General features: G+C 39.6%; 1 protein-coding gene across 1 annotated transcript in view; it reads right to left on the reverse strand.

The window, feature by feature from the left end:
• The window catches only part of HDAC6 (histone deacetylase 6), a 30,764-nt gene extending 18,562 nt beyond the window's left edge, over positions 1–12,202 (reverse strand). The window contains exons 1-10 of the mRNA XM_028315149.1: positions 12,011–12,202; positions 11,777–11,914; positions 11,141–11,230; positions 10,678–10,808; positions 10,050–10,233; positions 6,039–6,241; positions 2,710–2,778; positions 1,848–2,040; positions 1,147–1,206; positions 193–383 (exon numbers count right to left, since the gene is read on the reverse strand). Coding sequence (XP_028170950.1) covers positions 193–383; positions 1,147–1,206; positions 1,848–2,040; positions 2,710–2,778; positions 6,039–6,241; positions 10,050–10,233; positions 10,678–10,808; positions 11,141–11,230; positions 11,777–11,914; positions 12,011–12,013 — 1,262 coding nt within the window. The 5' untranslated portion in view covers positions 12,014–12,202. The remainder of the gene's footprint in view (positions 1–192; positions 384–1,146; positions 1,207–1,847; positions 2,041–2,709; positions 2,779–6,038; positions 6,242–10,049; positions 10,234–10,677; positions 10,809–11,140; positions 11,231–11,776; positions 11,915–12,010) is intronic.
• Positions 12,203–14,212: the final 2,010 nt, after the last annotated feature.

Genomic DNA, 14,212 nt, shown 5'->3' on the forward strand with positions numbered 1-14,212 from the left:
TAATTATATTGCTGTCGCGACTGTGCGACGGGCGCCCGCAGTGAGTGTGCGAGCGATAAGGATGGGTAGCTTGGGGTCATTGGACAAAATTCTACGTGCTCACGGACTAGGCTTTAGTAGTTCTTGTTTTTTCATTTACAGGAGGGGTATGTCTTGTTGGTGTTAATAAATAAAAAAGTACTCCATACTCACTCGTCACTAGGTGGTTCGGGCGCCAGCGCCGGCGGCGGGTGTCCTAGCAGAGTACGCAGCGTGAGCGCCGCGCCCTCAGCCAGAGACGGCACACAGTATCCGCCTTCTAACACCACGCACACCGCCGGGCACACCGACATCAAGAGGTGCGTCAGAGTCGCGTAACACGCCGGGGACACTTCCATTTCGCCCTGGGAGTTTTTAAAATCAAAATTGTCTCATTTTTTTAAAGAATAAGATTTTTTTTGAAAATGGGACTATTAGAGATGCGAATAGACCCGTAAGCACACCGCCGGGCACATCGATATCAAGAGGTGAGTTCGCGTCGCGTAACACGGCGGGGCACTTCCATTTCACCCTGGGTGGTTATCAAAATCTTGTCTTTATTTGAGTAGACTTATGATTACTTGGACTTCACTAATTGGGTCTAATTGACAGTAAATTGTAGATCCCAGCTACACAGAAATTGTAGCGAACTAGGAATAGTCCCGTAAATGTTTTAGTACTTACAAAAGTAAAATTTTGCTCTTAAGGAACCTATTATATAATGTTTATTTTCCATCAGTGCATCGAGACAAACATTAAGCCCATGAACCTTTCAACTTTGTGAGATATTTGGCACAAGCAAAAACTAGCAAGCAATATACTGTAACCCAACAAATAAGTAACTAACAAGTCAATCAATAAAAATAATTTGAAAAGTTTGGCAACTCGTCACTCTACGCCACAAAAACAGAACAATCAGCGATTCAAGAACGTTTTCTTGACAATGCGTGACTTCTCCATGCGGTCAAATGTATATGGCGACTGAGTGAAAAAGCAGTTATTTTCATCACATTTTATCCCACCTTTTCATCGCCTAACGCGGCGTCGTAGCCAGCCGACACGATTACCAGTTCGGGCGAGAACTGAAAGAGACGGATGTAGCTACAGTAAAAGAGAAGGATATAGTACCTCTGGGCAGCCAATGGCAGCGTCGTATCCCGCTGATACCAGTATCAGCTCTGGTTGATACTGAAGTTGGGAAAAAAGTTGTCATTGAGTTTTTGTTTATACTGAGGGCTGAGTGTGAGTTTTTTTCAAACGCGCTCAATAGTGAGCGCGTCAAAAAATGACATTAAATGTATGATATTATTATATTGTACAGCGCCCTAGCGGGAAACTATAAAAAACTAAAATTTTCATACATTTTTTAAACGCGATCACTAGTGAGCGTGTTTAATGTAAACTCACACTCAGCCCACTGATAGAGAAATAAAAATAATGCTCCATCTATGACATTTAAAAAACACAAGTTTTGTATAATCAGCCTTACTAAGCCCACGTTCCGATGATAAGCGCTCAACGCGCGGGCGCACTCCGAGAATAAAATACATGTAGATGTAAACGCGCGTTAAGCGCTCATCCTCTGAACGTGACCTTGGAATAAATCGAAAGGATTTTCCTTTAAAGTAAGTAAATAAATAAATAAACTGAATTTTATTTGTTAAGTTACTAACGACCAACACAATCTTTAAAACTTGAATAACGACTCAGTCGTTCAGTTCACATAGGCTTCCTCTTAGATTAAAACAAAAAAGGAAGAAAGAACGATCGTCAGTTGGTCTTGGTATTATTATTACTACAATATTTTTATGTTTTAAGTATCTTGTCACCTCGAGCGCCATAGGAAGCAGCAGCTGGTGCCATATGGCCAGGTAGTCCCCGTCGTGCATGCCAGTCTTATTGAGCGGCACATTAAAGGTGGTACCGGCGCCGCGCCCGCTGCCTACGTAGTGAAAGTCCGACTGCCGCAGGTTGGGCCAGAACGCGCCATGCTCGTAGCGGTGGATGGAGAAATACACCACCCTGTATGAAGGTTACTTTACAATGGTACTACAGAATAATAATTTACATGTACATACATTTAGAAAAAAATCTACTCAATATCGTCATCATGGCTCAGAAGTCCCTGCGTGATCGAATCAGAAATGAGGAGATCCGTAAGAGAACCAGAGTGACTGACATAGCCCGCAGAATCGCTTAAATCAAGTGGCAGTGGGCGGGGCACATAGCTCGTAGAGCTGATGGCCGCTGGGGCAGGAAAGTTCTCGAGTGGTGACCACGAGCCGGAAGACGTAGTGTGGGGAGGCCTAGGCTCCCACTAGGCGGACCAACGATCTGGTGAAGGTCGCGGGAGGTGCCTGGATGCGAGCGGCGCAGGACCGGTCTTTGTGGAAATCCTTGGGGGAGGCCTTTGTCCAGCAGTGGACGTCTTTCGGCTGAAACGAACTCAATATCGTCAACAATATGGTGTAATTTAGCTTGTCTCAAAGTCGAGCACCGTTTCGTTTGACTATGTCAGTGATCAGTACTGTGCCGATGCGATAGTGCTGACTGTTACAAGAAGCTACTGTATCGCCATCAAGCGCACCACACGGTTATTTTTTCTAATTTCCATGGTGTTTTTTTTTAAAATTGGTGAAGAATACGCGCCCTCACTAAGAAGTTTTGAAGTCGAAAGGTTGAGGATCTTACCTGGGGTCATCATAGAACATCTGTTGCGTGGCTTGTCCATGGTGTACATCCCAGTCCACAATCAGTATCCTGCAAACAAATTTTCTATTAACATATTACACGACTGAGTTGATAAGCAGCAGGCAAGCTATATTATTTATGACAGATAGAAATTCATGTATAGTAGCTTTTGTTATATGCTTTTTCTGCGTGCATTTCTTTGTCACAGACAACAATTTTTGTTATCTGTGGTCTTTGAAAGGGAGCCGTGAGTTATTGTCCTAAAATTGTCCGCGGCTCCGGCTCAGGCTATAGCTTGCTATTGAGCGAGCCCCTCCGACTTCGTGAGGTCGCTGGTCGAGCCCTACTAGTGCTAGCTCGTGAGTGCTTATTTATTATATGTGTTTTCTTGTCACATGGCGCTCCTAGCTAGACGTTAGTACCTGTTCAGCCCGCGCTTGTCTATGGCGTGTCTGGCAGCCAGCGCAACGTTGTTGTAGAAGCAGTAGCCGCAGGGCTCGGCCGCCATGGCGTGGTGTCCCGGCGGCCGCACGAGCGCCGCGCCGTTGTGGTCCACTGTATCGATGGTCGAGCCCTTTCTATTTTACCGTCGATGGGGACGGCTAGTGGGTTAGGTCGGGCTCTTCCCAGAAGGGGAGGCCTTCCATTAGAACCTAACGGTGTCCTCCAGAGCCATTGAAACGGCGCGACTCGTCGTGTGCTTAATATAATATTATGGAAGAGTTCTCTTGTCACATGGCGCTCCTAGCTATAGTCTGGTCTGTGAGCACGTAGAATTTTGTCCAATGACCCCAAGCTACCCATCCTTATCGCTCGCGCGTAATTATATTGCTGTCGCGACTGTGCGACGGGCGCCCGCAGTGAGTGTGCGAGCGCGACAGCAACATAATTACGCGCGACCGGGCTTTAGACGTTATTACCTGTTCAGCCCGCGCTTGTCTATGGCGTGCCTCGCAGCCAACGCGACGTTGTTGTAGAAGCAGTAGCCGCAGGGCTCGGCCGCCATGGCGTGGTGTCCCGGCGGCCGCACGAGCGCCGCGCCGTTCTGGTCCACTGTGTCGATGGTCGAGCCCTTTCTATTTTACCGTCGATGGGGACGGCTAGTGGGTTATGTCGGACTGTTCCCAGAAGGGCGGGGCTTTCACTAAATCCCGACGGTGTCATCTGGAGCCATTGAGACGGAGCCGCGAGTTGTTGTCCTAAAACTGGCTTCGAGGTGTCGATGGTCAAGCCCGCCGCCACTTGTGAGTGCTTAATATTATGGAAGAGCTCTTGTCACATAGCGCTCCTAGCTATAGTCTGGTCTGTGAGCACGTAGAATTTTGTCCAATGACCCCAAGCTACCCATCCTTATCGCTCGCGCGTAATTATATTGCTGTCGCGACTGTGCGACGGGCGCCCGCAGTGAGTGTGCGAGCGCGACAGCAACATAATGAGGGCTATCGTTTTTATACTTAACAGTTGGCACCCCTGGCGATTGACAGGACCTTACTCTACAGTGGCGCCATCTTGATGAGTGCAATTGCGATAGTCCTCCTACCACTTTAGCGCTCACCAGTTGGTGCCACTGTCTTCGCTACTAGCAAGTGACAGGACCTTACTCTACAGTGGAGCTAACTGGTGAGCGCTAAAACGATAGCCCTCATTACGCGCGACCGGGCTTTAGACGTTATTACCTGTTCAGCCCGCGCTTGTCTATGGCGTGCCTCGCAGCCAGCTCGCGTTACTTGGTGCGTCAGAACTCTCGGGAGATTACATGCAGGATCCTCAAATGCTGTATACAACATCGTATCAGGTGACGAATCATGGATATACGCGTACGAACCCGAAACAAAAAACCAGTCACGAGTTTGGGTGTTCGAAAATGAATTAAAGCCAACAAAAATTGTTCGTTCACGGAGTGTTGCAAAAAAAATGGTGGCCACGTTTGTCTCCAAAACCGGCCATGTTGCGACTATTCCTCTTGGGGGACAAAGAACGGTTAATGCAGATTAGTATGCTAGCATTTGTTTGCCACAGGTCGTTTCTGAACTCCGTAAAGAGAACTGCAACCGCCGCATCATCCTCCATCACGACAATGCGAGTTCTCACACCGCGCACTGAACAAAGGAGTTTTTAGAGCAAGAAAACATAGAATTATTAGTCCATCCGCCGTACAGCCTCGACCTAAGCCCTAATGATTTCTATACTTTCCCTTAAATAAAGAATAAATTGCGTGGTCAGAGATTTTCATCACCTGAAGAAGCTGTGGAAGCCTACAAAACGGCCATTTTGGAGACCCAAACTTCCGAATGCAATGGTTGCTTCAATGATTGGTTTCGTGTATGGAAAAATGTGTCAAATTTCGCGGAGAATACTTTAAAAAGCAATAAATACATTTTTAAATAGTAATGTTGTTTCACTTCCTTGATTCCCGAAATTTTCAGTGCCGCCCTCGTAGCAAGTGACAGGACCTTACTCTACAGTGGAGCTAACTGGTGAGCGCTAAAACGATAGCCCTCATTACGCGCGACCGGGCTTTAGACGTTATTACCTGTTCAGCCCGCGCTTGTCTATGGCGTGTCTCGCAGCCAGCGCAACGTTGTTGTAGAAGCAGTAGCCGCAGGGCTCGGCCGCCATGGCGTGGTGTCCCGGCGGCCGCACGAGCGCCGCGCCGTTCTGGTCCACTGTATCGATGGTCGAGCTCTTTCTTTTAGATGTTAGTACCTGTTCAACCCTTGCTTGTCTATGGCATGCCGATGGGAATGGCCTATGGGTTGTGTCGGACTCACCCCAGGAGGGCGGGGCTTTCACTAAAACCCGACGGTGTCATCTGGAGCCATTGAGACGGAGCCGCGAGTCGTTGTCCTAAAACTGGCTTCGAGGTGTATAATATGGTCCAGGCAGCCGCCACTTGTGAGTGCTTAATATTATGGAAGAGTTCTCTTGTCACATGGCGCTCCTAGCTATAGTCTGGTCTGTGAGCACGTAGAATTTTGTCCAATGACCCCAAGCTACCCATCCTTATCGCTCGCGCGTAATTATATTGCTGTCGCGACTGTGCGACGGGCGCCCGCAGTGAGTGTGCGAGCGCGACAGCAACATAATGAGGGCTATCGTTTTTATACTTAACAGTTGGCACCCCTGGCGATTGACAGGACCTTACTCTACAGTGGCGCCATCTTGATGAGTGCAATTGCGATAGTCCTCCTACCACTTTCGCGCTCACCAGTTGGTGCCACTGTCTTCGCTACTAGCAAGTGACAGGACCTTACTCTACAGTGGCGCTAACTGGTGAGCGCTAAAACGATAGCCCTCATTACGCGCGACCGGGCTTTAGACGTTATTACCTGTTCAGCCCGCGCTTGTCTATGGCGTGCCTCGCAGCCAGCGCCACGTTGTTGTAGAAGCAGTAGCCGCAGGGCTCGGCCGCCATGGCGTGGTGTCCCGGCGGCCGCACGAGCGCCGCGCCGTTGTGGACCGCGCCCGACACGATGCGGTCCACCATGTCTATGGTCGAGCCCGCGGCCATTAGGGCTAGCTCGTGAGTGCTCTAAAAACAGAACAACTATAAAATCGTCGGCCGTTTGGTGTAGTGGTTCAGTGTGCCTACCATGAGTTTACGTTAGGTGAGCTCGCTAGCGAATACGTCAAAAAATTCTATGAAGATTTTATTTCTTGAAAGTAGCCGCTAGGGGCGCTGCACAATATGTCATACATTTAAATGTCATTTTTTTACGCAGTCGCTAGCGAGCACACCTAATGTAAACTCATGGTAGGCACACAGAACGGACTACTATGCCGAGAGGTCCCGGGTTCGATTCCCGGCCAGGCAGAAATTGAAATGATGAATTTTAATTTCTGTGACCGGGTCTGGGTGTGACTATGTATAATATTTATGTATTTAAAAAAAAAAGTATATAAGGTGTTATTTTTTGTACTGATCATACTTTACCAAGGCATCTAATAAAATCATACAAATACAACCCAAGTGTTTTTAAAAAAAAATTCAGGCTAGTTTTTGTTTTTACTTTTTCTAACAAAAAAAAGATATTATTTTTACAACCATCCTGTCTTCACTCACTGCCTCTCTCTCTTTCTTTACTCATTTCATTCATACGAGTACGAACAATGGCCGCGCGCGTTCATTCAACGTTCACACACATAAAGGTTAGATTACACTAAGCCTACGTTACCAAAAAATATCACTCGTGAGTATGTACGATGTTACGTCATGTTAATAGGTACTACGCGCTGGGAGAAACAAAATCTAGCTACATAAGTAGGTAAATAAGTGTATTTTCATTAGTGTAATAGCGGGGGACTTTTCCAACGAACCGAGGCGAATCATCCGCGTTAAACTAGAAATTTAAAAAAGGATAGAAATTGGAATTCAATATCTACGGTTTCGTAATGCCTACGCAATTTATTTAGAGACGTAATAAAAAATTGATAGGTACATACCTATTACTACTTCGCTTCGCTTCAGTGGAAATGCACCCTAATATTGAATATGAATAGGTGTTGTAAATAAAACTCACTGATCAATTTTTCTGGTTTTAATTCCTAAATTATGATTTGCCATCACACTTTNATAATATTTATGTATTTAAAAAAAAAGTATATAAATAATATATCCGTTAAGCTAGCACCCATAACACAAGCATTAAGTTGCTTACTTTGGGGCTAGCTGGCACTGTGTGAAATTGTCCAAAGATTTATTATTATTATAAAAGCGAAAGGTCACTGACTGACTCACTCATCACGAAATCTCAGAAACTGCAAGTGCCTAGCACTTTCTAGTTCTCACATTTCTGAGAGTCTCAAAATTTGCATGGGGGTTCCTTTTAGAATGTAAGTGCTTACTAAGACGGAATTTTGCAAGATTAAACCCAGCAAGATACCGGTTTGAACTGGTCAAACTGGTCGCGTCATGTCTGGTCTCTCATCGGAATCTATGGCAGAAACTTAGATGCAACTCAAAAGTAACTAGAAGTTGCAGTTGTGTTTCACCGTGTGTTCTGGTGTAATGTGTGTCGTTCGGGAGACACAATAAAACAGTTAGATGTGCGCACTGTAGGTTTAATCGTCCGAATGAATATTAGAAAAACCAAATTAAATAATTTGATGGTTACTCAAAATGTAGATACATATTAGAATAATAATTTAAATGTGAAATAAAAATGACATTAATATTCAACAAAACTAGTTTAAAATAAAATATTATCTCAGCCAATTCTGTTAATTAATTATTAAAAGTTTTGCATACAGAAATACAGTACAAAAAAAAAACGAACTTAATGTCGTATGGCATTATCAACCAGTCAACCATTGGTCTGTTATTTAAAAGTTATGTTTAAATTAAATCGACAAAAATAAAATTATGATCAACATTGAAATGTTATAATCGAAATTGGAAAGTTATGATTAATTTGCGTAAATATTTTTGAAGGTTCTAATTTCTTACTAAATAATAAGTTTTTATTCTGCTGTTAAAATAAATAGACGTTATAATGGCTATCAGATCAAGTTTAGACTTTTTATTAAGTTCACATTAAAATAATGTGCGCTACATTCAGTGTAAAAAAATAGGTAAATCACATCCAAATGAAATAAAAATATTGATCATTTAAAAAAAAAAATCAAAGAAGTTACTAAAAGTTATGATAACATTTTTAAATTTTTCAACAATAAGATTATGCAATGTAGTGAATACTTTATTAATTTATTGAATTATGATTATGATTGTTGTTAAAATGTTTCAGTTAAGTACGTTAAAATGATCAAAGAAATAAAATTTAAATTAATTATTAGATTCGCAGGATACCTAAATCGGCATGATTCGATAATTAATATGGAGAATGTAGTACATTTTAAGAAATGTCTCCTAATTAAATTATTAGTTAAAGTTATTAAAATAACTTACCTTTATCGACTGCATGAAGTAGCATTAAGTACCTATGAATTTTTTAAAAGTTTTAATTACCAGCAATATAAAGTTGAACTTTTCTTTATATTCAAAATTGTTTATAATATCAGAATAATTTTTAACATAATATATTATTTTCAAGGTAAATCTAATAAAATTGTGTTACCAAGCTTTGTACTATGTATGTAAAAGATTTCACATAATTATAAAAATAAATTGCAAAATTTCCATTAAGTATTTTCCATAAAATTATAAACGATATTTTAAAATGTCAATAGGAAATATCCACGTATTATGTATGACAATATTTACTGCAATATTAATTTAATTAAAAATGATTCGTCTACGTTATTATGAATAAGTACCTACATACGTGAAAAAAAAAGTCATTACACTTTTATATGACCTTAATTACAAAGATAAATGATTTTCAATAATTATGTATAGTGGCCACTTATACGAAGTTAAGAATATTAATTAAAATAATAAAAGGCTAAACATATTGGTCATGTGTACGTGTTCCAAACTTCTAACTTCTCATCTTCACAACCCGGCGCCAATCCATCATCACGCACCTTCTGCATCTCCCGGCAGCTAAATATCCTCTCACGTCAGCCAATGTCCTCCAACACCATCGTCACCCGGCAGCTACGCCCAGCACAGTTTCAAAATTTCTTCATTTATTTATAGGTTTAACGCGGCTGCATTTCTTTCATCTTACGCCATCCAAAATGTGGTCTCCATAATTCACCAAAAATGTTCACTTCATATTTGATTTGTAGACGAAAGTCTTTTATAATTCAGTCCGTTCACATATTTTAAAATATTATTCGCAAATTCACTTTTTATTTAATTAATGATTGATTGCGCAGCGCTGCCCGTGGGCAGCACTGGCAGGGTCGCCATGTAATGTGTGTCGTTCGGGAGACACAATAAAACAGTTAGATGTGCGCACTGTAGGTTTAATCGTCCGAATGAAGATTATCCTAAGCTTATATACTAGTGGTTTATGCCTAATATGGGGAAAGGATGCGTACACACTACACTGGGCCTAAGGGGGTAAAAAAACGTGATTCACGCGTACGAAGTTGCAGGCAGCCGTTATCGGCTTTACCTTTATAAAAAGTTAGAGAACTCATAACACTTAATTTTTGCAAGTAGGCTTTTAAAAAACACTTTTAAACGTCTCGGTATTAACCCTACCACTGCTTCGGGACAATACGGGCCAGTGCTGAGAAGAAGCAGCGTAAGATACTCAATCATTTGTGAAATTATAAAATGTAAATTATATTTGTAATTGCATTAATTATTGTTAAAAAAAATATGTATGTAAACCCCTCTGCTTGTACTTGTGTCTGTCTTGTTGATTGTCCTAAATAAATAAATAAATAAAAAAAATGTGTAGCAGAAACTTCTAAATAAAAATACTCACAGGATGTATGTAGATGGCATCGTATTTAGAAGACAGGTCTTCCAAATATTCGAGATTGTTGTTCTGGTGGGTAGTCTCAAGCATCTCAAACACACTAGGAGAATGCAGAATGTTTAATTCTTCTTTATCCGCGGCACGTGGAGGGAATTCTTTGCATTGTTCTATGAGGTTCAGTTCTTTACACCTGGAACAGTAGAGTAGGCAAGGAAACTTGTAAATTAATTTTGAATGGGGCTAGCTGGCGTTAGAAAAGTGCTTCTGGTATCTTCTTACATCTTATATTGTCTTTTTATTATGATTTACAACCTCACGATGATTAAATCAGAAATAAAGATGATATGGTAAAATATGATGTTATTACATTTTTTCTGTGTATAATTGAATGCTATACAAAATGGATGTCTTAAAAGTGTCTGGTAATAAGGATACAAAGAAAAACAATTTACTTATTGTTATCTGTATATTATTGTAGCAAGCAGGTATTAAAATTTTAATTGTTCTTAATATCAGTATAGTGTTACAGTTAAATGAAGGCCCAAGATAAGTTTTATTGCAGTAGTAATTACATTGTACATGGTTTATATCTTTTACAAGTGAACGTCATAAGAATATTCTACTGTCTGCATACCTGTCAATCACACGTATTAACCTCTCAGGGCACTCAGGGTAGTTTTCGTCCCACAGACACCGGTGCTCAGCCATTCGAGGCTCCGTAACAAAGCCTGTTGGCCCCTTCACTTTGTTTTTAGATTCCATGGCCTGTAAAATTATCATTCATAAAGGAATCTGTCTTTATTGAAATTACTTCATTCAGAAAATATGTGATTTATTTTTTTTATTTATAAAGTGAATAAATTTATGTTTATCATTCTTAAATTTAAGTTACTTACATAACACTATAATACCAGTAAGCTATTATATTATAGTGGAGTAGATTAAAAATGTATCATACAAAAAACAAGAGAAAAAAGTCAGAGCAATGGCCAGCTATCATACTTAAGAACTCTTTACCTGTGTATCACAAATAAAACTGATTTGAATTTACTTGACAAAAGTTAAATTAAATAGTATAAAAAAGATTAAAAACTTACAATTTGATAATGGTCTCGAATCACAGTGTCCACAGTCTGTTTTTTCTTCTGCAGAGCCTTCTTTTTCGCTGCAAGCACAGAGGCAGACGGCTGGAATATACAGTTGAAAGTATCTGTCAATACTTAGATAACGAAAAACGTGTCGACCATAATCAGAGATAAGAAGGCAAACAAAGCGTAAAGACTTGTAGATGTTTCGTAAGATTTAAATACCTAATTTGTAAGATACCATTCGCTAGTTACAATGAGTGACTTTCCTTGTGTGAATATTTAATCAAATGAATTTCTTAAATTAATTTTTTTCCTTGTTTATTTACTTACTTGAAATGGCATTACCATTTCATTTAATAAGTTCATTTTTTAAATTAGGTAGGTACTTAGGGCATACATTATTATGAAATGAGTAAGCAATTTATTCATTTATTTAATAACTTTATCGGTCAGAGGGTTTTTATTTTATAAGAAAAAAAATCCAATAATAAATTAAAACTATTTACCAATAATTGCTAAATATTGCATAAACGAAGAATAATTAATATTGACGGGATTGCTACCATGTAGGTACCTACCTTAATTTCTTTTAGTGACCATGAAAGTTTAAAACAATAAACAAAGAAAACTTAAAGTTCCGTTTACCTTGGCCCCTGCTGACATAGCCCGAGTTTGTATCTTGGCCTTGCGAGCACCATTTCTGGTCACAATACTAGACGTCGGCGGGGTGGTCTTCTTGCCCTCACCTGCGGAGCGGCGCAGCTGCGGCGGCGGTGGGGTAGACTACAGAACCACAAAAACAACAACAATAAACATCGCAACCGAAAAATAGCGCGCCAACTCCGAATACAACGTGCATTCTCAACAAATGTAACTCACCATTGTTTACGACTTTAATAAAGTTACACAAACTTGTGCTTACACGAGAATTTGACAATTTCACTATACACTAGTACTACATGATCAAATATGATTATTGCACATACAAATTAAATGCACATGGATTATTAAAAACTGCAATTTACGTTCTGCATTGATTGCATTTTCGATTCAACAATTCGACGCATTCACTTCACTCAATTTTGTCATTTTTGACATATTTAACAGCTGCTCAATTACAGATTAAAAATATTTTCTTAATTTTTGTTACTGGCAATACTCATTAGAGTCGATTTTTGTTGAGTGAGAAGAGGAAATTAGGAGAGAGAGATGCAACGGCTTTAGAGATTTTAAACTATCTGAATCACAAAAACATTCCGTTTGTTATTTATGAAGTCCTTTTGGATTCCAAATCTCCACAAATCCATGTGAAGAAGAAAGGTAAAAAGTATACTTTTACCTTAGTTAGACCATGAGACTTTTACTCATTTGGAAACCGTTACTCATCTTTTGGGTAAACACAGCCTAGATAGCGCGGACAAATCGAGACATCCAAAATATGTATTGAGCTTGAGTCACGCTTGAGTATTGAAACCACTGTGCAGTGTGCGTGACGCGTGTGGTGTGGTGGCTCTCATTGATATAGATGACCCACGCTGAACTGTCCCGCCAAACTCATTGTTTAATAAGGAAATAAGGGTATTTCGCCGAAACAGTAAATTTTCTGTGTCCAGGCAGGCGAACACATGTTTTTTTATATTTATATGTATAAAACTATTTTTATGGGAAAGTTAATCAAAAGTTTTATTTGTTTTTGCTATTACAATAGCAGAAACTACAAAAAATACCGTAGAAAAACTTAATCAAAAGTCGTTTTTCTAATTTCCTTGTTATGTCCACTACTGTTGTTTGCCAAAATGAAGGCACATTATAACAAATTGAAGCGTAATTTCATTCTAATAGCACTCTCTTTATATTTGAGAAACGTTTGGCTATCAGAAAATAAAATCTTTAAATGTCAAATACTTAAAGGAAGGAAATAAAGTGAAGTTAAGTTCTTGTCCGAGTCAAAAGTATAATTTCCCTGGGTCTTCTTTTCGGCCATTGTAGTAACGAAACGAAAGAACTTAGAATGTAATGCACTGCACCGTTACACTCGGCCATTTCGTCCCAAGAGGCCATCGAGGCAGGACAGTACTTCGTTGATCAGTTTCGCGACAAATCGCATAAGTAGGTCCCTCCTTGGGTTTTTGTTTACTTAAAAGTCAATTTCTTTGGACGGTTTTTTGTAGCTAAACAATGGATTAATTTTATTGTTTATTTAAACAGATGTAGTGTCTGTAGGGGTAAACCCATGATTTAAATAGTAAATGCATAGGGTAAATAGGTTTTTGTCTGTGGTGTCTTTTAGGCATAAATCTAATTTCTTTGGCCCTAATTTCCTTGTTTTCCGTGGCATAAAATGGCCTAGGAAATTATAAAAGACCATTTTTAATTCGGCGTAAAGTCAAATTTTGAGTATTTCTTTATTGGAATAAGTTTAATATTTACATTTAAAGAAATGGGTATCAATAGAAACTAAAAATAAACTGTTCTATGTTAAGTTGATTGAGTATATTTCCATAAAAGACAATACATAACCAAACGATGCTGCGTGTAATGGATAAAAGACGTAAAGTTATCATTTGTGTAAATGAAAACATACTTTTTTTGGTAAATGTTGCCATTATGTAAACATTTGAGAGCTGCTTAGCTGATCACGGCTTCAAATCCGTTGAGTAGCGTTTGAGAATACCATTTAAAATTGAAGGATACTTAAATTTAGGAGCCCGTCAGCTGAGTGACAGATTTAAGTAGTGTTTCAGTATTCGGCCGTAAGTCTCACACAAGCCTATGAGTTTTCTTTATTAACTTTGGTTCTTAATTTTACATATTTTTTTACAATGTAAATTATCAAAAAAATAATAAAAATACATTATAAAAAAAGTTTTCTTATTATTATGAGCTGAATTGTTCTTTATTCATCATCATCATTTCAGCCACAGGACGTCCATTGCTGAACATAGGCCTCATCCAATTACTTTCACATTGCACGGTTGTTAATGTTCTTTATTGCTATTAACCAAATATACAATTTTGAATGAAGACATATCAAAAGACTACAATCTCATCTTTGATTTTTAGTTACATAGTTTAACACCC

Source organism: Ostrinia furnacalis, unplaced genomic scaffold (genome assembly GCF_004193835.3).
Source record: "Ostrinia furnacalis isolate ACB-3 unplaced genomic scaffold, ASM419383v2 OfSCF5047, whole genome shotgun sequence".
Classification (NCBI taxonomy): Eukaryota; Metazoa; Arthropoda; class Insecta; order Lepidoptera; family Crambidae; genus Ostrinia; species Ostrinia furnacalis.